General features: G+C 35.0%; 1 protein-coding gene across 7 annotated transcripts in view; it reads left to right on the forward strand.

Annotated features, from left to right (window-relative positions):
* GRM8 (glutamate metabotropic receptor 8) overlaps nucleotides 1–22,599 on the forward strand; it is a 758,955-nt gene that overhangs the window by 496,255 nt on the left and 240,101 nt on the right. The window contains exons 8-9 of one of the 7 annotated variants that reach the window (XM_053218134.1): nucleotides 6,356–6,395; nucleotides 8,281–13,283. The exons of the other annotated variants lie outside the window; for them this stretch is intronic. Coding sequence (XP_053074109.1) covers nucleotides 6,356–6,395; nucleotides 8,281–8,449 — 209 coding nt within the window. The 3' untranslated portion in view covers nucleotides 8,450–13,283. Of the gene's footprint in view, nucleotides 1–6,355; nucleotides 6,396–8,280; nucleotides 13,284–22,599 lie in introns of those variants that run through there. 7 annotated transcript variants of the gene reach the window in all.

A 22,599-nucleotide genomic window follows, 5' to 3' on the forward strand; every position in this document is an offset into this window, starting at 1 on the left:
ACTTTGTGATCTTGGTCAAGGAGCAAAATCTCTTTAAATCTTTGTTTCCTCATCAATAAAATGGGGATGATAATATTTTTCAGGGTTCCTGTGAAATCTAAAGGTAGGGTAATAGTACATAGAAAGTGCCTAATAAAGAGATAGATATAATGTATTATATATGAAGGATATTTTATCAATAGAGATATAATGATTAGTACTTAGGTCATCTTATGAGGATGATGAGGTGGGTGGATTGGGACTGAGCACTTGGGAATCTTCAGAAAGAGACAGAATTAAAAAGCACTATATACAAGGATCATTATGGGAATGAACAAGACAGATGGAAATGATGCTTCTCACCATGGCATCAATCAACAAGGTTTCCCCAGCAGTGTCAGCTTCTTTGATATAGGAACAGAAATGTGATTGTGCTCACAGCATTCTCAAAGTAGATGGGAAAGTGCTTTACTACTGATATGGGCATCTGATGAGTATAGAGTGGATCAAATGGGGCTCATTCTCTCATTATTTCTTCTGTTTCCTTTAAAATTATGTATTTTTTTTAATGAAGGAAAGAACTTAATGGGATAGCTCCCATGTTATTAAGGGTAATTATTTTCTAGTGGTATTTTGCTTCAGAAAGAATCTACCCAAAAATTATAATGGAGACTTGATTATTTTTCTCTTTAAGGTTATTAACTCTTATAATTACATTAAAGTTTAATCAAGAAGTTAGTTTGAAAGTGAAGGATATGAATGAGAAAATTCTTTTTAATTCGGGTGCCTAATTGTTAACACTTTTGGGATTTGGGTTTTCTCAGTCTTTGGAATGTGTTTGAAAACCACAACTATAAAATATCTTGTCTTTTGGACCATATAAACACCTTTGACTGTAGCTAAGGGAACAATTACCAAATTTTATTTAAAAAATATTTATGGAGTGTATATTAATTACATTTATTTGAAAATGTCATACACATGAGTGTTCATTGAGTGTCAATTATATACCTGAACTATGCTATTTGTATTTTGTCCCTCTTCCATTTTTCACTTCTTCTTTTCCTTTCTTCATTTTCCTTTGTATCTTAAACTTCTTTCCCACTCCTTTTATCCTCTTTTCATCACAATAATTCTCTATTTGCTCTTGTGATCATTCACTAATCAATATAGTGACAAGTGGCTAGGAGCATGAGCTTTTGAGTTGAGATAGAGATGAGCTAAAATTCTAGCTCTCCCACTTAGGTGGTAAATCCTTGGGTAAGTCATTTATATTTTATAAACCCTTATATTCTCATCTTTGGATGGGAATAATAATCATACCTACCTTGTAGTGTTACTGTGACCATTTAATGAGAGAATTCACCCTTAAGGGCTTGGCACAATGCCTGGCACCTTGTGAATAATCAACAAGTCATAACTATTATTTTTTTCCTTCCACCACCTGACAAAAATAAAGCCTCTGAATATGTTCGCTGATTTTCAACCATACACACTTTAACACCCCTCAGATCACACCCATTCATACACATTCCCCCACACTTTGGATTTCAAAGCATCTGGTAACTCTCTTATAGTCAGTAATACTGCGTTGCCTGAAATTAATTAACTTCTTATTTCTTCAGGGCTTAATTAACCTATTTTTAAGGATTGTCAGGTTTTTTAGTTTACCTTTTCTCTCTTCTCTTGGAGTTACCTTCTGAGTCCATCATTTCTTATTAGCACCATAGGGTGAGGTATAGGAAAAAGAGGACATAAAGCCCATACTAGTCCATTTTGTGCAGAGCAAAACAACATAATAGGTAAAGGGGTGGAGGCTGTTGCATGAAATTGTGTTCAGAGAATGTGTTTGGGAATATACCTCCTATGTTAAGAAACTCTTCAGAAACTCGCTTTGACATAGGCTGTAAAGGAGACACGTATGACCTGTGCAAAAAATTTAGCTGGAGGTCATTGGGCACTCTCAACTCCACTAGAAAGAACTGTTGTACAGTGAACAAACCATTCTGTTGTCTGTGCCCACAAAACACAGAAGGATGGACTTCACATTATAGAATTAGTTAAAACTCAGAAGCCCTATTCACTTTTAATAGTAATTCAAACAGGAATGAAAATGCACATTTTGGCAGGTAGTAGGGGTCTGGTAAAAGTCTCCCAGAAAGATATTTACTAATTCCTACCTTACTCTTCATCCTGTTTAAGAAAGCTCTAACACTCCCCAGATCTTCTGTTTTCCTTGCCGGATGTCTAGCTTACATAGGTGTCCCTGTGATTTATCCTAGCTCATGAGTAACACTAAGAAATTCTAGCCTGTTGAGTGATACATCCAAAAGGCCATTCCTCCCGGGTCCTTGGAGCTCTCTTAATTTCCTTTTAGATCTCTATCTTTATACTAACTGCAGTCTTATGTAAACATTTCTGTACCCTCATTTCTATCCCCTCTTTGCTTCTATCAAAACTTAATGAAGAACTAAGTTTACTGCCTTCTTTTTTTGACTTTTGAAAAGGCATAGCAAAAAGTCTACAGCTCCATGAATTTTCACAAACTGAGAACACCCAGACCAATATCCAGAACACCAGCCAAACCCCAGAATCCTCCACTGGTCCCTCAAAACCCTCCTGTGCTCCCTTTAGTCACTTTCCTGACTTCTAACAGCATAGACAAAGGTTACCTGCCTTTATACTCCTATAAATGAAATTATGTAATCTGTACTCTTTCACATTTGGCTTCATTTCACTGCAATTTTTAATAAAGAGGAAGTAAAGCACATACCTATCATTATTTCTCTCTATTAACATTAGATTCAGTTATTTAAATTTACTTTGTAATATATTTAGTATTTAATTTTTAAAGCCCAAAGAATTATTTTATAAAATAATAACATTTGATATCTATTAATGAGGTTTAAAATATATGACAAATTAAAATTTTAGTACAATACCTATAATCTCCTAGAAAGTGGTAAAGAAAATATTACATTCAAGAATCTTATGTTGGTCATGTTCTCATAATTTTTTGAAACAGTAGACTTCCAGAAGTTAGGTTCATGGCAAAACAGAGTGGAAAGTACAAAGCATTCCCATTTTGCCTTTTGCGCTCACCCGTACACAGCTTCCCTCATTATCAATATCTGGAACAGAGTGCTATATTCGTTACAGTCGATGAACTTACATTGACACATTATTATCATCTGAAGTTTGCAGAGTTCATTTTTTTTCTAACAGAGAAATGTGTAGTAAAGGTTATATTTCAGAGCTTAGGGAAACCAATAAGGAAAGGTGCTATCTTCCCGGGCTCATAACAGTGGGGAGATTTACCACCCTAGACCTAAAGGAACAGGGTAAGAAGTGGTTACTAGAATCTGAAGAAACCAGATATACCTATAGGTGAGGGTTGCCAGGTAAAATCTGTGGCATTTAGTTGAAGAATGTAGTCAACTGCTCAGACCACACAATGAAGGAAGCAGAAGAAATACTTCTCTCTCCTCTCTTCCTACCTATCTATCTTTTGCTCTTCTCTCTTGTTGTAGACAAACAGAACAGAAATCAAGAAATCTTTGTTGTAGACAAACAGAAATCAAGAGCCCAGTTGACACAGTCTATAAAACTTTTGTGTCCCAGGTCCAAAGCAGGATGAGGGGTATTTTGGAAGGATAACAGGAAATATCCAGCAGAGTGAATTTCTCTATTAAGGAAATATCTTTTGCTCCTGGACTAGTTTTATACACAACTGAAATCGAAACTAAAAATAGCATATGTAACAAGTTGTTAAAAAAGATTCCTTTTTTTTCATTTTTAAAATTTTCATTCCTTTTGGAAAGGAGCTGAACTTTTGTAATTGCCCCCCCCCCAACCCCATATTGTTTGCTTAGTTAAATCTCTGTGACAAAAATGTTTGTATGTGTTTGGGTATGTAAATATAACTCTGTGGATAGAAGCTACATTTTGTTCCCAGTTATCAACTCAAGAATAGTGATTCACCTTTAGGCTATTATGTACAGTTATCAAAATACATGTAGAGTTCATTCTTGATGTGTATTCTATGGGTTTTGACAAATGTATAATAACACGTATCTGCCAATATAATGTCATACAGAATGGTTTCACTGCCTTAAAAATCCTCTGTGCTTTGCCTGTTCATTCTTCTCTTCCCCCAACCAATGGCAACCACTAATCTTTTTACTATTTCCATAGTTTTGCCTTTTCCAGAATGTCATATAGTTGAAATTAGACAGTATGTAGGCTTTTCAGATTGGCTTATTTCACTTAATAATATGCATTTAAGCTTGTCTTTTCATCATTTGATTGCTCATTTCTTTTTAGCACTGAATAATATTCCATTGTCTGGATCTACTACAGTGTTTTTATCTATTCATCTATTAAGGGACATCTTGGTTGCTTCCAAGTTTTGGCAATTATGATCCAAGCTGCTATAAACATTTATGTGCAGGTTTTTGTGTGGATCTAGGTTTTTTTAATTATTTGGTTCAATACCAAAGAACAGGATTGCCAGATCATATAGTAAGATTACATTTAGTTTTGTAAGGAGCTGCCAAACTATCTTCCAAAGTGGCTGTACTAGCTTTGATATCTACCAGCAATGAATGGGAGTTCCTGTTGCTTCACATGCCTTGCCAGCATTGATTGTTGTCGGTGTTCTGTATTCTAGATATTCTAATAGGTATGCGGTGGCCTTAATTTGTAATGGCTTGTAATGTTAAGCATCTTTTATAAGATTATTTTCCATCTGTAGATCTTTGTTGTTGAGGTATCTTTTCAGGCCTCTTGTCCAGGTTTATTTGGGTTGTTCATTTTCCTATTGTTTACTTTTAAGAATTCTTTATGTATTTTGGATAATAGTCCTTTATCAGATGTATCTTTTGTAAATATTTTCTCCTAGTCTGACTTGTGTTCTCATTCTCTTGGTGTTGTCTTCTGCAGACAGGAAGTTTTAATTGTAATGAAGTCCATCTTATCAATTATTTCTTTTATGGATTATGCCTTTGGTGTTATATCTAAAAGGTCATCACCATATACAGGATCATCTGGGTTTTCTCCTGTGTACGAGTTTTATAGTTTTAATTTTATTTTGAATTTGAGTTTTTTTTTCTGAAGGGTATAAGGTCTGTGTCTAGATTTATTTTTTTGCATGTAGATGTCTGGTTGTTCCAGTACTGTTTGTTGAACTTACTTTTTTTTAAAATTTGGTTAGAGGTCATATTTTTGTATTGGCATCAGCCAAAATCATGGTTCTAAAATATTATTTTTTAATTAATCTCAGAAATTATTATAGAAAACAGTTTCAGCTGACTCCTTGAAGATTTTTGTTCATACTCAATTGTTTAAATGTCATTAGAAGTAAAGTCAAACATTCTTTGTGGCCCAAATGTAATTGTGTATGTTATTATTGTTATGGTTGTTTCTGTGATTTGGGGCTGAAGGGGCACAAATATAATATTTAAAAAATGGTGAAAGAAATAAAATCAGTAAAATTGAATTGAGAAACTACCCAGTGAAAATATTGATACATAGGACTTATACACTGTTCAGATGTTGGGCATTTGAATAACGAATATGGATATTAACTGTGACTCCTGAAGTATATTTCACCTTCCAGGAAACAGCGTTCTCATGACTGTTTCAATTTTAATCAGGATCATGAAAAAAATACTCCTCAGTTGCCTAACTCCATCCATCTCTACCCTGGCAAGTGGAGAGAAGGAAATTATACTCTTCCAGCTACTTCTCTAGGATAATTTCAAAATATACAGAACATCAATGTAGGGCCTAGCAATTTTTTTTCTTTAGTGTGTAATGCTTTTGTTTTACCGGGGAAGAAAGCACATTTCTTTTCCTGATTTAGCTGTTAATGACAACATGTCAGAATTGTCACAAATTCGAGAATCATTGTATTCTAGAATGCTAAGAGGCATTTGAGAAAACTTTCAGTGCTTTGCACATTGTACACATTTCTGGAAATAAGTGCTCTCTGATTTTTCTATCCCCATGTTTATCTTTTAAAACGACACTGGTCCTCTGTAAAAAAGCGTCAGACTACGTTTCAGGACATTTGTTTTTCCCTGTAGTAGTTAAATTAGAATTAGTTCGGCATATCTTTTTGATCCTACTCAATATACTTCAACCAAAACCAAAAAGAGAACTGACACTTTTTATACACAAAGTATTTGGGATAAGGCAGGGGAATGGCATTTTCCCACTATTAAAGTCTGCAATTAACTAGTAGATTTGGGAGAGAAAGATTTTCCTTTCTTCTTAAACACGCTGTATATGGGCACAAACTATCAGATATTGTTAAAAAACAATGAGAATTTTTATTGCAATGTTTGCATAATATTTTCTTTTTATACCTTTACAGGTTGTGTGCTTCATCAGTTTGAACCATCTGAGCCTTTAAAGTGAGCAGCAGATGCGTAATTTAAATAATACTTCTTTGGACAATTATATGCTAATGTATGAGTAAACAAACACCATTTCCTGTTGGATTTTTTTAAAGCATTACTTGAAGTCATCTTTTGGCTTTTGAGCATGATAGCAATGTGCTTCACTGGTATTGAAGCAGAAAATAACCAGTCCATAAATTTTCTAGTAACCTCCACGCACAAATGTTTATGAAAATTAAATACCACCTTTAGCAAACTCAAGGATGGTTTCAGCTGAATAGCTTTAAGTTCTGCAACAGATATAACTAGAAAGTAAATTTCTAATCCCAAAAGTTTCTAAGTTTACAGTGGACTACACACACACACACACACACACACACACACACACACGCACACACACACGCACATACATACACACACTCCTCTTTACATAGAAATAAAGAAAATAATCAAAAAATAATAAAGTGACATGGTGGAAAAAGAAAGGATATGTTTCCTTGCCATTGTCAAAATAAACTTTCTAACTCCATAGAGGTTGAGGAAGAGTAGAATTTTTTAATTGCTTCATATCTTTGAACAAGGACTCAGATAAATCAAATGACATTTGAGCTTGTGTTAACTTTGTCTGGCATTTACAAAAAATGCTTCCAGAGCCATTTCACTACCTATTTTATTATTTTTTGTTAATCTTAAGAATTGACAATGCTAAGAATCAGAAATGTTCAGAGTATTGTGATCAACATTCATCTTCTTTACTACATTTTTAAAGTGTCATAACTTAGGCATGATGTGTTTGTAGATGAGTGTAATGCACTATTTGAAAATTTTAGCGATTTACTGCAGATTTTAGATACTTCATTCTTAATGGCCCATATGTTCAGCTTAGGTGATCTGTGGCCTCATTTGATAGTACGAGGCACCACGCTTAGAAATTCAACCTAACATAAAAAATTAACCCTGCACATGCAAGAGTTCTTTGAAATCATAATACCTGATTAGCTTCTCCATCTCTGTCATTTGATATGAATTAGGAATCAGATGTTGAATGCCATGGTGTTCTCCAGTGATATTTCCTAAGGTTTCAAATACTTCCTTTTGTGAATCAAGGAATATGATTTCTTAATCACTGTGGTCAAAAAGACTTTTCATGGTTTCCTGGCAAAGACAATGTCACAGAGACATAAAATTGATTAATTCCAGCATGGGTTCAGATCACTTGAAATGTAGAGTAGTAGGGATCAAATAAAGTGAGCTATGTACTGGTTAGGGAAAAACAATTTAAATGCTTAAAACTTTAGCATATTTTCTGTCATCAGGGACTTTAAATCACCAAAATTCTATTAATTTTTGGAGGTGAAAAATAATTTTTGCATTTGAGATTTATATTCAAACAAATGTATATGTGTAAAGATGATAAGCCCGTAACAATAATTTCTCAGATGTTTTATTTTGTATCTCAGTGGAAGTTTTCTTTTGATGATAAATTTTAAGTTTATCCATATTGAGTTTTTTTAGGGCTAATTACTTTGAGTTGAAATATAATAATAATCCTAGGCATCTTAATGCTTTTTATCTCAAAGTACTTTTGTATACATACGAACAGGATACACACACACACACACACACACACACACACACACGCACACACACACATCTCTCATTAGCCCTAACAGTCATATGTGGGAGGAAAAGTAAGTGGGTGTTCTTATGCCATTTGATAACATAAATGTATAAAAGTTAAGTTAAATATTCAAAACTTGCAGATAGGAAGTTAAGGAATTGGGACTAGACTGAGAATTTTCAATTCTATGTTTCATCCTCCAGATATCAAAGGAACTGAAATAGGTCATTGTTCTCAAGGCAGCCTATTAAAATTGCTCATTCTTCATTCATTTACCAGGTTATTTATTCAACAGATTGCTAATGAATGCCTACTCTGTACTATCTTTATTAGGATCATCGCCAGCAGTGGCACGCAAAGGGCAGTCCCTGCCCTCAGGAGGATGCAGTTCAGTGGGGCAAGCAGTTGTTTACAAATAACTACAAAATGTGAAGTATTAGGGTGCTGACCTAGAGACTATCTTGGGAGGAGGAGGGCACGGCTGATTAGATAGAGAAGTCGGTGACTTGATGACATCATCACGAAAGTGGTGGTACTTAAACTGAGACCTGAATTCTGAAAAAGACAAGAACCTAGGAAAAAACTAATATAAAAGTCTTAAGGCAGAAAAGAGACTTTTTGTCACTACCATGCTGAATTCTTCTGTCAATGGACTCAGATCCTTTTTGCTAGAAAGTATGTTACTTCCCCCAAATTCTCAAAGTGGCACATGTAGTGTAAACACTTAGTAGAAACACAGGAAGGCCTCCCAGGGTGTAAGCATGTGCTCTACGTGAGCTTGCACTCCATTCCACTGAAGTTGGGAAGTACTGATTTTAAACGTGTTTTCTTTAAAGTTCACACTGTGAACATGCTACTACTGAAGAGTGAGGAAATATTTTGTCTTGCAAATATTTCCCAGATGATAATATCGGTGGTTGGCAAGTATGCTATAGCAAACTCTATCTGGTAATGATTAGTCACATGTTAATTTTCACAGCAATTTCAACAACTGCTGTTAGCTTATATGGAAAGTAAACTGTCTGCACTCTGTGTCATCATTGAGTCCCATGTGCCCAAGGAGAAAGAGGTTGGTTTGGATGGATCAGATTTGAACTTTGATGCTGTGTTCCTGGGTGGAGTCATCCTCTGGCCAAAAGCAGTAAACAGGGCTCTCGGTGGAGGGTTCCCTGAAAGAGCAGTGATAATGAGGTGCTGGGATGATCTCTCTAAGCAGGCCAGAGCCATCTAGCTTTTGTTCTGTAGATGTGTTTTCTTGCTATTGACAAAAGATCACCATCCTGGTCTGAGAAGGATAGGGGCAGGTTGGCCTCCTTCAAGGCAAACCAGACCTTGCTTGTGTAGCTGGTTCATTTTCTCAACTAACATATGGACAAGGATTCCTCCATATCATATTGTCTTCCCTAGTTTGTGAGGTTCCACCATGGAGTTTGTGGCCAAAGTCACAGCTAATAATGCAGTCTAATCTAATCCGATCCAATCTAATACTAATAAGTGACTTCTTTTGTATACTTTATGCATGTTTCCTTGGAGGCCTTTATAAGAGGAGGATAGGTTAAGCCAAGGCAGACCTTGTGTATTCCCAGTTTTCCTATCCAAATAATCTCTTCAATGCAAGTCCTTTAAAGAATCTCAAACTAAATTTAGGTTAAGATAAATTAAAATACATACACACATGCATAATGCAAACATAGCTACATGGTATAGAAGGTTGTAATAGATATAAGAAATATCCTTCTAACATAATGTTTAATTTATCTCTCTCCATTGTAACATAAACCAGGAAATTAAGAATACAGCAATAACAAAAAATAAAGAAGCCTTACAAAACTGAGAAGTAGAGGATGACTCTGTTGACTTTTTAAAAAAAATTTTTAAATGTTTTTATTTATTTTTGAGACAGAGACAGAGAGAGACAGAGAGAGACAGGGAGGGGCAGAGAGAGAGGGAAACACAGAATCTGAAGCAGGGTCCAGGCTCTGAGATGTCAGCACAGAGCCTGATGCGGGGCTTGAACTCACAGACCGTAAGATCATGACCTGAGCCGAAATCAGATGCTCAACCAACTGAGCCACCCAGGTGCTCCATACTCTGTTGACTTTTAAAGTTATAGTAAAGTATAACTCCTGGATTTAAAATCTGAGTTTTGTATTTTATTCAATAGCATTTTTCTTATTTCTCCTGAAATTTCCAGTGGAAAAATAGGCTAATAGAAATACTAACATTTATTGAGTCCTTCTGATGTGCCAAGCATATTTTTAAGCATCTTTTGTGTATTACCCCATTTAATCCTCAAAATAATCTGATGAAGTAGGAACAATTTTTATCCCTATTTCTGCAGATGAGGAAACTGAAGTATAGGCTCTAGTTTACCTACCGAGTAAAGTGGTACAGCCAGGACTTGAGCCCTGGGAGACTTACTTAGCCTAGAGGTGCATGGCTAATGACTGTGGTGGTTATGGTAATTACTATGGTAACCACCTGTAATGATAACTGCTATTGTAGAAACAGAGGGAAACTTATTAGTGAAAAAACTGTGTATTTAAAAGAAAAAACAAAGAACATTTGTAGTTTCAATAGAACAGTGGGACTCATGGAGTCAGATTAGTTCTCTGTGGCTATGCAGGTGACGTGAGACAAAATGAAAACTGACTGAAGGAAAACCAAAACCAAAAAAGGTCATTTCTGGGACCCCTGGCTGGCTCAGTTGGTACAGCAGGTGACTCTTGATCTTGGGGTTGTGAGTTCAAGCCCCACATTGGTGGAGATTACATTAAAAAATAAATTAAAAACCAACAAACGTTGTTTCCAAGAGTTGGAAGACAATGAATAAAATAAATGTGAAGTCAAGGTAAATCTTTTGGAAGTTCATTACAGTCATTTATGAGTCTTGGATATTAGCATCCATGACTTTACTGAGGCTGAGAAATGGGCATTAAGGTTCCTTCCAGCCCAGTAATTTTTACCTAATAAGCTTCATTGCTGTAAAATGCACATACAATAAAGCCAACTAGTTTTAAGTATACAATTTGGTGTGTTTTTTATGAATGAATACAATTGGATAACCACCCCCACAATCATGTTATTGAACATATTCATCACTCTTGATGGTTCTTCCTGCCTCTTTCAGTTCGTCCCTCCCTGGAAACCACTGATCTGCTTTCTGTCAGTATATTTTTGCCTTTTCAAAAATTAATACGAATGGAATTATACATTTTGCAATTTTTGTATCTGGCTTCTTCTACTTAGCATAAAGCTTTTGCAATTTACCTGCGTTGTGTCTGTCAATAGTTCATTGCCTTTTTTTCATGAATATATCACAATTTGTGTTTCAGTTAACTGGTGGATGGAATCTGGATTATTTTCAGCTTCCTCCATTATGAATAAAGCTTCTACAAACACACAAATACAACTTTTGTGTGGACATATGCTTTTGTTTCTCCTGGGTACATAGTTTGGAGTGGCATTGCTGGAATGTATGGGAAGAATATATTTAACTTTATCAGAAACTGTCAAACTGTTTTCTAAAGTGACTGTTCCATTTTGCATTCCTAACAGCAACGTTTGACTGTTCCAGTTGCTGCACTCTTCTCCAACACTTGATAATGTCAGTGATTTTAATTTTAGGCATACTAGTGGGTGTATAGTGATTTCTCACTGTGAATCTATCCTGCATGTGTTCATTTCTCTGATTACTAATTGTCTTATGTATTTTTCCATATGCTAATTTGCCATTTCTGTATCTTCTTTGATTGTTTCTTCAAATCTCTTACTCATTTTAAAAACTGATTTGATTTATTTTTTTAAAGTTTATTTATTTTGAGAGAGAGAGAAAGAGAGAGGGGCAGAGAGAGGAGAGAGAGAAAGAGAGAGAGAGAGAGAGAGAACCCCAAGAAGGCAGCACAGAGACCGATGCAGGTCTCAAACCCATGAACCAGCCGTGAGGTCATGACCTGAGCCAAAGTCAAGAGTCCAGGGCTTAACCAACTGAGCAACCCAGGCACCCCTGAATTAATTTCTTATTATTGAATTGTAAAAGTTCTTTATTCTAGAAATGAGTCTTTTATTTTATATAAATATACACAAATAAATATGTATATATATTTCGCACAAATATTTTTTCTTTTCATTTTTATAATGGTGTCATTTGACAAACATTTTTAATTTTGGTGAAGGCCAGTTTATCAACCTTTTATTTTATGCATCTTACCTTTTTTGTCCTAGCTAAGAAATTTGTGTCTAACTCAAGATTACAAAAGTTTCTCCCGAAAGTTTTATAGTTTTACCTCTTACATTTACGTCTATGATCAATAGAAAGGTAATTTTTGAATATGGTATAAAGTAAGGTTTGGGGTTCATTTCTTAAAATATACTCATCCTGTTGTCCTGCCACCATTTTTTGAACAGACTGCCCATTTCCCATTGAATATCCTTTTGCTGAAAATCATTTGAACACGTATGTGTGAGTATATGTCTGGACTTGCTATCTTGTTCCATATGTTTATATGTTTATGCTTATGCTAATTTCACACTGTCTTGATTACAATAGCTTTAGGTTAGGTTTTGAAGTCAGGTAGTAAATTTTTTATTTTTAAAAATTACTTTGCTAGTCTGTCTTTTGCATCTACATATCAATTTTAGAATTTGTCAATTTGTAAAAAAAGACCTCTATGATTTTAATTGGGATAGAATTGAATCTGTAGCTCAATTTGGAGAAAACTGACATCTTAAAAACACTGAATCTTTTCATCTATGCACATGGTATATCTTTCCATTTATTTAGATATTTTTAAATTTCTCTCTATGGTATAGTTTTCAGTGTAAAGATGTTGCACATATTTTGTTAAATTTACACCAATAATTTCATATGCTTGATAGTCTTTCTTGTAAATGCAATTAGTTTTTTTAAATTTCCATGTCTAAATTCTTGTTGCTAGTAGAAATATTAATTTTTGTATTCTCACTTTCTATGAAGCAATCATTATTAACTTACATTTTAGCTATTTTTTTTTTTTTTAGTTTCCATAGGCTTTTCTACATAAACAATCATGTTGTCTGTAAATAAAGACAGTATAACTTTTTCCTTTCATGTATGTATGCTGTTCAGTTTTTCTTTCTGCTTTGTAACACTGACTAGGACCTCTAGTACAATGTTGAATAACGGTAGCAAAATCAAGCATCCTTGCTTTTCTTTATCTTTGTCTGAAATAATTCCATCTTTTACCATTTGGTATGACATACCAACCTGGATAAATCTAGAAAACATGAGCTATATAAACTAGCTGCAGTATAGTGTGACATATGATACAATAAAACTATAATTATATAAACATTAATACATAGGATATATTTCTATACAGATAGACAGACACATGTATAAAATGAATTAAAACATACACAGGAGTGACAAATACCTAGGATGGTGGTTATCTCTGGGAAGCAAAGAGGAGAGGAGAGGAGAGGAGAGGGGTTGGAAAAAGTTCACTATTCTTCAATTGTATTTGTATTTCTTTCTTTTTTTTCACCCGAAACAAAACTAAAGGGAAGAGAAAAGAACAAGTAGTGTTTCCATAATTGGGGAAAATAGGAAGAACTTTATAGGCATGTAATTAGTATCATAAGAAATGTAAGCATGAAAAAACTGGACAGGATATTGTAAGTATTTTTTTTTTTTTTGGTGAGTAATGAGAAATAAGATTGACTAATATGTTGGCATGAGAATATGGATATTAGTGAAAACCAAGTAGAGTAATTTAGATCTGCTACTGTAAGCAAAAGAGAGTCGTTGTAGTTTCTTGCTGTGTTATGAGGATTATATTTCTAGTAAGTTATCATCAAATGAATTATTTGGTACTGATTGCAAATCTTTATCTGAACCAAGGGATCTGATCTTTTTAGAGGGACTAGCTGAACAGGTCATGTAAATGTATAAAATTGGAAGGAGATTAAGACCACAGAAGATGGGGCTAGTAGCTAGCAAATGTATGCCTTTCAACATTTTAAAATTCAAATGTAAATGTTTTGTTTGCCCAACAAAATATTCTTGCAGAGGGAGTTATAATGAAGACAGTAAGAGCGTATCATACACAAGTCATCTGTCTCTGTAAAAGTAACATCAATACATAACGACTATCTTTTGTTACCAAGCATTCCGAAGTAAACTGAAGTGTGATTTGACATTTAATCACGCTGAATGTGTACTGTGTGGAGAACAGTGAACACACACATTGGTGTTCAAAGATACGATTCGACTAGCACGGTGCTCTATAAAAGCTTATATTTCAATTAGGAGTTAAAAATATAGGCATTAAAACTTAACAAGCAAAACAAACTAGTATGAATAAACATATGTGTTCTATGTTTCCTTTATATTCTTTGTTACAAAATATGTACAAAACTGGAAAATAGAAACACAATTTTGATTATGTATACCTTGTGTGAAAGATAACTGCTCATCAATATATTTCGTGTTTTATTGAGAATTTTAGATGTTAAAAATGTTAATTTAACTTTCTGTTACTAATTATAAAATTTTTAACTTTTAGGGCAGTAGTTATGATGTCTCAGTAAAGCAATAATATCTAAATCAGAAAATTTCATTGTTTATTCCATGCAACACTGAGTGAATTTCCTTTTTATTGATAAATCTATAGCCTTCCATTCTGAAAAATGTATAATCTTAGGTAACATTTAATAAGTCTTATGATTTATTGATATAATTTTTGTAATGTGAATGCTGTGTTAAAATAGGGAAGTATTTCTGTGGCTATGGACATACTTCAAAGGTTAGTTTTTATTATTTTTGTCTAATTCACAGGGAGTGTAGTATTTAAAATATGACTCAATTCTTCTAGATTTTCCTTTTGAGGTTTTCCATGGTAAGTTTAAAAATATATGTACATCGTCTATTTTAAATAACCACATTAGAATTCTGATTATAGCATTTTATGATAAGGGCCTCTTTGCCATTTTAAGAAGCAGTCCTCTCTTAGCTTTCTTTAGGGAGATGAATGTGTGCAAATCAATAAGAGAATTTTCAGAAGATACAAGTGTACAATCTACCTGTTACTTAGTTTTGCTAATGAATTACAATGAAGTCTTAAGTAGAGTATATACTGAATATATGGAATATAGTCAGAATTGCTTTGTATTGTGAGGATGACATTTAATTTAATATTTGGAAGGAGAGAAGTAGAAGATAAGCAACAATTTATGAAAATTCGGTGTACAGGAAGAAATTCAATAATCATGTGTTAGGGAGAATAGGTTTACAAATAGAGGTTGTACCATGGAATAAAATCAAAAGGAATGAAATTTCACAGCTATGATTTGCCATCACAAAAGTTAAAAAAAAAAAGCTCTTCATGTTTTACATTTACCTAGTGTTAATGTTAGGGGAAAAAGCAGAGCATAAGGGCAATAATCACCATTAATTGAGCATATGCAATTTAGTGAATGGTTTCAATTTTGGACATATTAGAGCTCTCGGAGGATCATCCAAGTGAAGATGTATAGGAGGCAGCTACCAAATACACTCAGGCACACAGACACAAAGTCAAACACACATCTTTCAATGTGGAAGAGAAATGGGAATATATAGAAAGATATATCATTATATGGATAGTGATGGAAACTGAATGTTCTGATGACAGGACCCATGTCTTATGTTTTTATTTTTCCCTATTGCACCTGGCCCATAGCAGGGACTGAGAAATAGTTGTTGAATAAATGGCATATAGATCCTTGAATCTGTATAGCAAGATTCCTACTCAACAGAAAGAGAAATAGCATTGCCAGAGAATTTGTCTCTTTTCTATCAAGTTATGTAGATTCCTAACATATATTTTCTAAATCAGAAGTTTGCAAACATTTTGGTCCTAGCACTTTTACATATAAAATTATTAAGAACCCCCAAAAGCCTTTGTTTTTATGTATTATATGTATTGATTATCCACACTAGAACTTGAAAATGATAAAATTTAAAATATTTGTTTATTAATTCACTGAAAATCATAATAAACCAACTACATTTTGATATAAATAATGTTTCAATGAAAATGGTTATTTTACAAGAAGAAAAAGTTTTATGAGAAGAACAGTATTTTTGACACTTTTACAAATCTCTTTAATGTGTGGATTAATAGAATAGAGCTTGCATTCTCATTTCTATTGCATTCAATCTGTTGCAATTTGAAATTCTAAGTGAAGAATATTGAAAAAAATCTGGTCTCTCACAGATACATAGTGAAAGGGAAGAGTATGCTTTTTATTATTTTTTTAATGTTTATTTATTTTTTGAGAGAGCATGAGCCCTAGAAGGGCAGAAAGAGAGGGGGATAGAGGATCCGAAGCAGGTTCTGGACTGACAGCCCCAAGCCTGACACAGACTCAAACTCATGAACAGTGAGGTCATGACCTGAACCAAAGTCAGGTGCTCAACTGACTGTGCCACCCAAATGCCCCGAAAGAGAAAAGTATGTTAATAGCTTTTTTAGGTTATCATTGATACCATACCACAATTTGACAAATATTATTTCATAAAGGTTAGTTCCAATTTAGAATCTGAGACTATATCATTCAACTTAAAATCTATTGGTCTATGTTGTGCTTTGAATGAATCCTTTAACTATGAAAGATTTTTAAATTTTTCAATAACATTGGCTCACTGAGTTACACATCTGTTTCAACTGTTGGAACACTTTATTACATAATACCAAAACATTATATTTGTTTTTTTAAATAAAGTTTATTTATTTATGTTGATAGAGAGAGCATGAACAGGGGAGGGGCAGAGAGAGAGGGAGAGAGAGAACCCCACATAGTGCAGAACTCGATGCAGGGTTCGAACCCACGAACCATGAGATCATGACCGGAGCCAAAATCAAGAGTCTGACACTTAACTGACTGATCCACTCAGTGCCCCAACATTATATTTGTTAATATCACCATCAATATAATCAGAAAGTCTGATCAGAAATAAGTCTGATAAGAGTTGTGGGGGATACTGATTTTCACTTGAAAGCTCAAGATTTATCATCGGCCAAAATTTCTAACAGGTTTACTTTGTTCATTTTTGAGAAAAAACTTCCAAATACCCAAGTCCTGTAATTGTGGTTAATCTGTCAGTAGTTCTCCAAGTAAAAATGCTGTGCCATTTACAAGGTGCCTAGTTCCACTCCCAACTGGAATGATCACATTGGTGCCCCCGTCACCTCGCTTTCCTGGAGTCAAACATCATCCTGTCTGTGACAGAAGTGCTCTATGTGTACTTTACATTTCATCATGCAAGTTATTATGAAGATTTTTATTCCAGTCAAGACATTAAAAATCAATAAATTTTACTGCTTCATCAAAGCTATTCCTCAGCAAAACTGTTTTTTGGTTTTTTGGTTTTGTTTTTGTTTGTTTGTTTTTTTTACTGCAAGTGTGTAGCAAAGAGGAATATACCCACAACTAGTATAGCTTGGCTCCACTGCCTTCTTCATACTAAGATATCAGCAGTTTTACCCTCCATTGCCTTTTTTCCCTTTTATTTTAACCATCAGTGCAAATATCAGTATAGTAGAAGAGGCAAATACAGCTTTAATAATGCTATGAAAATAGTTTCTACCTAGTGGATCACCTGAAAGGGGACCCTGAGAGGCATTCGTCTAAATAATATCTCTACATAAGTATTATTGTATGAGGAAGTATTGTTTGAGGAAGTATCTCTGCATAAGTATTATTGTATGTAAAAGGAAGAAAAAAGTATTGTGCAAGTAAGTAAGTAAATGCTACTGTTAGAGAAGCAGCTCAAACATTATTTCATCATATAATTTCTTTAAGGAATATCAAGGTAGAGAAGATGTTATGTTTAGCCATGGTTGGATTTCCTCTTCATTTTCACACCAGGTTTCTTCCCTTCCCTTCCCTTCCCTTCCCTTCCCTTCCCTTCCCTTCCCTTCCCTTCCCTTCCCTTCCCTTCCCTTCCCTTCCCTTCCCTTCCCCTTCCCCTTCCCCTTCCCCTTCCCCTTCCCCTTCCCCTTTTTGTTTGTGATTGAAATCTAGTTATATATAATTTTAAAAACTTGTCAAAAGGGTCAGTGTAAGGTATCATATGAAAAGTGGATAATTTTCACAGCACCTGCACTGAAAAATTAGTCTCTGTCCTGGGATATTACCCTGTATGTCTTCAAATATTAAAAAATGAAAATGGTAGGGGTGTCTGGGTGGCTCAATCCGTTAAGTATCTGACTTTGGCTCAGGTCATGATCTCGCAGTTCGTGGGTTGGAGCCCTGCGTTGGGCTCTGTGCTGACAGCTCAGAGCCTGGAGCCTGCTTTGGATTCTGTGTCTCCCTCTCTCTCTGCCTCTCCCCTGCTCATGCTCTATCTCTCAAAAAACAAAAGAAAACGTTAAAAAAATTTTTTTAATTAAAATGGTAGACATTTTATTGGATCTGCATTACAATACATTAAACTATAAAATCTTTATATGGGAGAATGGCTTTTTAAACTGCCAATCAGTTGCATCCATCCACTAAAATCTTACTACATATGACCTAGACTCAGTTTTGCACTAGTCTATTTTTCAGATACTAAAGATTTTACACTTTATCTTTCAGAGCATATTTTCATTTAGTGTGTGCCACAAACTGAGTTGAGGGTGTCATGACACGCATCCCATGTTTGAAGTGGGTTTTGTTTTGGGCTCTATCCATGGCCATGGTGATCTGCAGTGTATACATATTGTTTCAACAAATTTGTGTTGAATATCCACTGCATGCAAGAGAGCAGTTCAGTCTCTGTGAGAAAAAAATGAAGATATGTAAGATAAATTCCCTCCCACCAGGCAGCTTGAAACCTAGTGGAAAGTCAACCACTAAAAATTGCCAAGTATCAAGATGTATCAGAATGAATTAGTGACTAGGATTAGTAATAGAAGTATACACAGATAATTGTTCTGTGGGAGCCCAGTGGAGGGAATGATGCATTCTGACTGGGAAATTTATGGAAAGGAGAAATAGCATTTGGCCAGGTTTTATAGGAGCAAGTTAGATTTCACTGGGTGAAGATGGAGTTTGTGGGTTACATTCTAGGCAGAAAAAGAGAGCAGGAGTGTAGGCACAGAGAAGCAAAATACTTGGCATGTTTGGTAATGACAAGTTGTCAGTGGGACACAGTGGGACACAGTGGGAGAGGTAGTTGAGAGGGTGGTCTTTTAAGTAGTGGCATGTGTGGTTCTGGTAGGGGCGATGGTAATGAGCAGAGGTTAATCCTTGAAATGTTCACCCTAGATCTTTTTTTCTTTCTCCAGATTTATTGAGATATAATTGTGTACATTTAAGGTGTACAGCATGAAGATTTGATATATGTATGTATTTCAAGGTGAAGACCATTGTAAGATTAGTTAACACCAGTTTTGTGTGTGTGTGTGTGTGTGTGTGTGTGTGTGGAGAACTTTGAAGATCTACTCTCTTAGCAACTTTCAAATATTCAATACATTATTGTTAACTTGGTCACATGGCTATGCATAAACAACATTTTGGGGCACAGGGCAGCTTAGTCTATTAAGCTTCTGACTCTTGATTTCTGCTCAGGATGCTCAGGTCTTGATCTCATGGTTTGTGAGCTTGAGCCCCATATCAGGCTCTGGGCTGACAGCTCAGAGCCTGCCTGGGATTCTCTGTCTCCCTTTTTCTCTGCCCTTCCCCATCCCCACCCCCCTCCTGTCCCTTGCTCACATGCATGCTCTCTCTCTCTCTCTCTCTCTCTCTCTCTCTCTCTCTCAAAAATAAATAAATAAATAAAAAGAACTTATCTTATAACTGGATATTTGTACCCTTTAGATCACCTTCATCCATTCTCTCCTCTGCCTCCAGCAAGCACCAATCTACTCTGTTTCTGAATTTTGTTTTTTCCAGATGCCACATACAAGTAAGATGATACAACATTTGTCTTTCTTTCTCTGACTTATTTCACTTAACATCAAGTTTCATCCAGGGTTATAAATGGCAGGATCCCCTTCTTTTTTAAAGTTGAATAATATTCCCTTATATATTATATACTATATATTATCTATTATCTATTATATATTATATACATACCACGTTTTCTCTATGCATTTATCCATCAGTGGATGCTTAGGGTTGTTTCCATGTCTTGACTATTATAAATAATGCTGCAATGAACATGGGAGTGTATCTCTCTGATATAGTGATTTCATATCCTTCAGATATATACCCAGAAATGGAATTGCTGGATCACATAATAGTTTTATTTTTAATTTTTTGAAATACCTTATATTGTTTTCTACCTAGGCATTTAAAAAATGCCAACTGTAGGGACACTGGATATTTTAGGATTATTTTACAGTTATGAAACATGCCTTCAAAATTCTCGTCTGTCTTGGCTTTTCAATCTCTGATGGTATATGGGTTTCTGAGCACATCCAGTGTGGATGCTTTCTAGCCAGATATAAGGTTAAAAAATGAGAAGGTAATATTAAAATTTTTTTTTCTTGGGTTAGTTTCATTACAAAGGTTTGATCTAATCACCACAGCAATCCTAATACTACTGGTAATAATGCATGCACTATCTCATTTACTCCTTACCTCTATCTATTGTGGACAGTCTTGGAATCCTCTTTTCAAAGATGAGGGAGGAACTTCATCTCAGAGAAGTAGGTGGCAGAGCTGAGATTTAAATCCACTCCTAGCTCTCATGCCATACTGCTTCCTATAGTCTTGTGGAAGTGGTTCCTATTATTATATCCTCTGTTGATAAATAAGGAAACTAAGGTACAGGGAGATTTAAATAATTTGCCTGTTTCATATGCTTTCACAACTGGCAAAGCTAGGATTTTAGCTTCTGTTTGCTGTGCCTGCAAAGCCTTTGTTCTTTTCATGACATTATGCTGTCAGCTTGTGTTGGACTCGTCTTACTTCCTGAGGACATTTCAGTTCTCCCACATATGAAACTACAGTCATAAGAAAAATCCTGGCTTTTTCTCAGGGTTCACAGAAAAGCAATTGATGCTTACAAATTGTACAAATACACAAATTGTATATTAAGTTCATCTCTGAATTACACAAAGCTATTGTATGATATGTCTCTCATCAGAAGACCAAATGCTTGGACATTGATTTCTTCCATTTGCAATCAGAGTTTTTTCTTTTTTCTTTCTTTCTTTCTTTCTTTTCTTTTCTTTTCTTTGCTTTTTTTTTTTTTTTTGGTAGTCTAGTTTAGTGATTTCCATGCATTGAAAGCAGCCCCATTAGAGCAACTTGGGAACATTGAACACACACACTGACACACACACAGACATGTTCCTGGAATTGTGATTTTGCAGGTACCAGGTGGTGCCCAGTAATCTATTTTCTAAAAGCTTCTTGGTTGAGGCGGTATAGTGTAGCGGTAAAAAGCTGGTCTTAGAGCCAGATCTAATTAGCTTTATTCCCAGCTATATAACTTTGGCAAGTTAGGTAGCCTGTCTGTGCTTCAATGCACCATCTATATTTGAGTTCCCTACATACTGTGGTTGTTATGTGCAGCAGGGTTTGAGAAACACAGGTCTAGAAGATATGATAATTTAGATGGATATCAAGAGGTGGGTGAGGAAATTGCGTGAACTTGAAGTATTCTTCCCTGGTTACGTGAAGAGAAAGAGAACTATAACTGAATATACCCAGTGCTGTTGCAGAGCCCACTTATATTCAGTATTCATTGTTCAAATACTATAGTAAAGCAGCTTAAGTTTAGCTCTATCAAATTAAAATCAGGGTGATTTAGGTGTAGAATAAACTGAAGTTCATTCTTAAGATGCTTACAACACAAGTGCTTAGTAAGCACATTAATATTGCAATCCAACTGCATGAGGGGCATTTGACCGAATTAAATGAAAAACAACACAACAACAATTCTTAATTACCTTGCAGCATATACTTGTATGCAATTACACACACAGCTTTTCCTGGCAGCGAATCTATTTAGCAATGCTTTTATAGACTATAGGACCTTGGAGCTCATTAAAACCTGACAAGTGGTTCATTTCTATAGTGAAGAAATTGAATACCAGAAAGGTTAAGATGACTATATAAAACCTCACAACTGGTTAGTTGCCAAATCAAGGCTAGGAGTCAGACTTTAAAATTTTTTGTTCTAATCAAGATTATAGTAAAATTAGTTTTTATTAAAGTAGTTCCAACAATTCAGACCATTCACTCTGCCAGACTGGCTGGGAGATGCTGTGTTGTAGGAGAAAGAAAACAGGCTTGGAGTTTTTCAGACCTCGGTTGAAAGGCTCTCTCATTTACTAGACGTGTGGCAGGGTACATAACTTTGCTTTTCTGAGCTTCAGCTTTCTCCTCTGTAACTGTAGATTACAATAAAATTCACCCTTGTTATTCATGGGTGTAGCATTTGTATGTTCCTATATTTGAGAGCAACCTCCAAGTTCCATGATGTGTAGCAAACCATGCACTTCAGAGAAGTGAATTCCTTAGCTAATGACTGAGCATAATCAACTCTGCAGATTTTCTTTTGAAACTATAAAAATCTCTACCTCTTTATTTAAAAATAAGCTTGAAAAGAAAGTCAACAGGTGGTGATGATGGAAAAGA

Source organism: Acinonyx jubatus, chromosome A2 (assembly GCF_027475565.1).
Source record: "Acinonyx jubatus isolate Ajub_Pintada_27869175 chromosome A2, VMU_Ajub_asm_v1.0, whole genome shotgun sequence".
NCBI classification, from domain to species: domain Eukaryota; kingdom Metazoa; phylum Chordata; class Mammalia; order Carnivora; family Felidae; genus Acinonyx; species Acinonyx jubatus.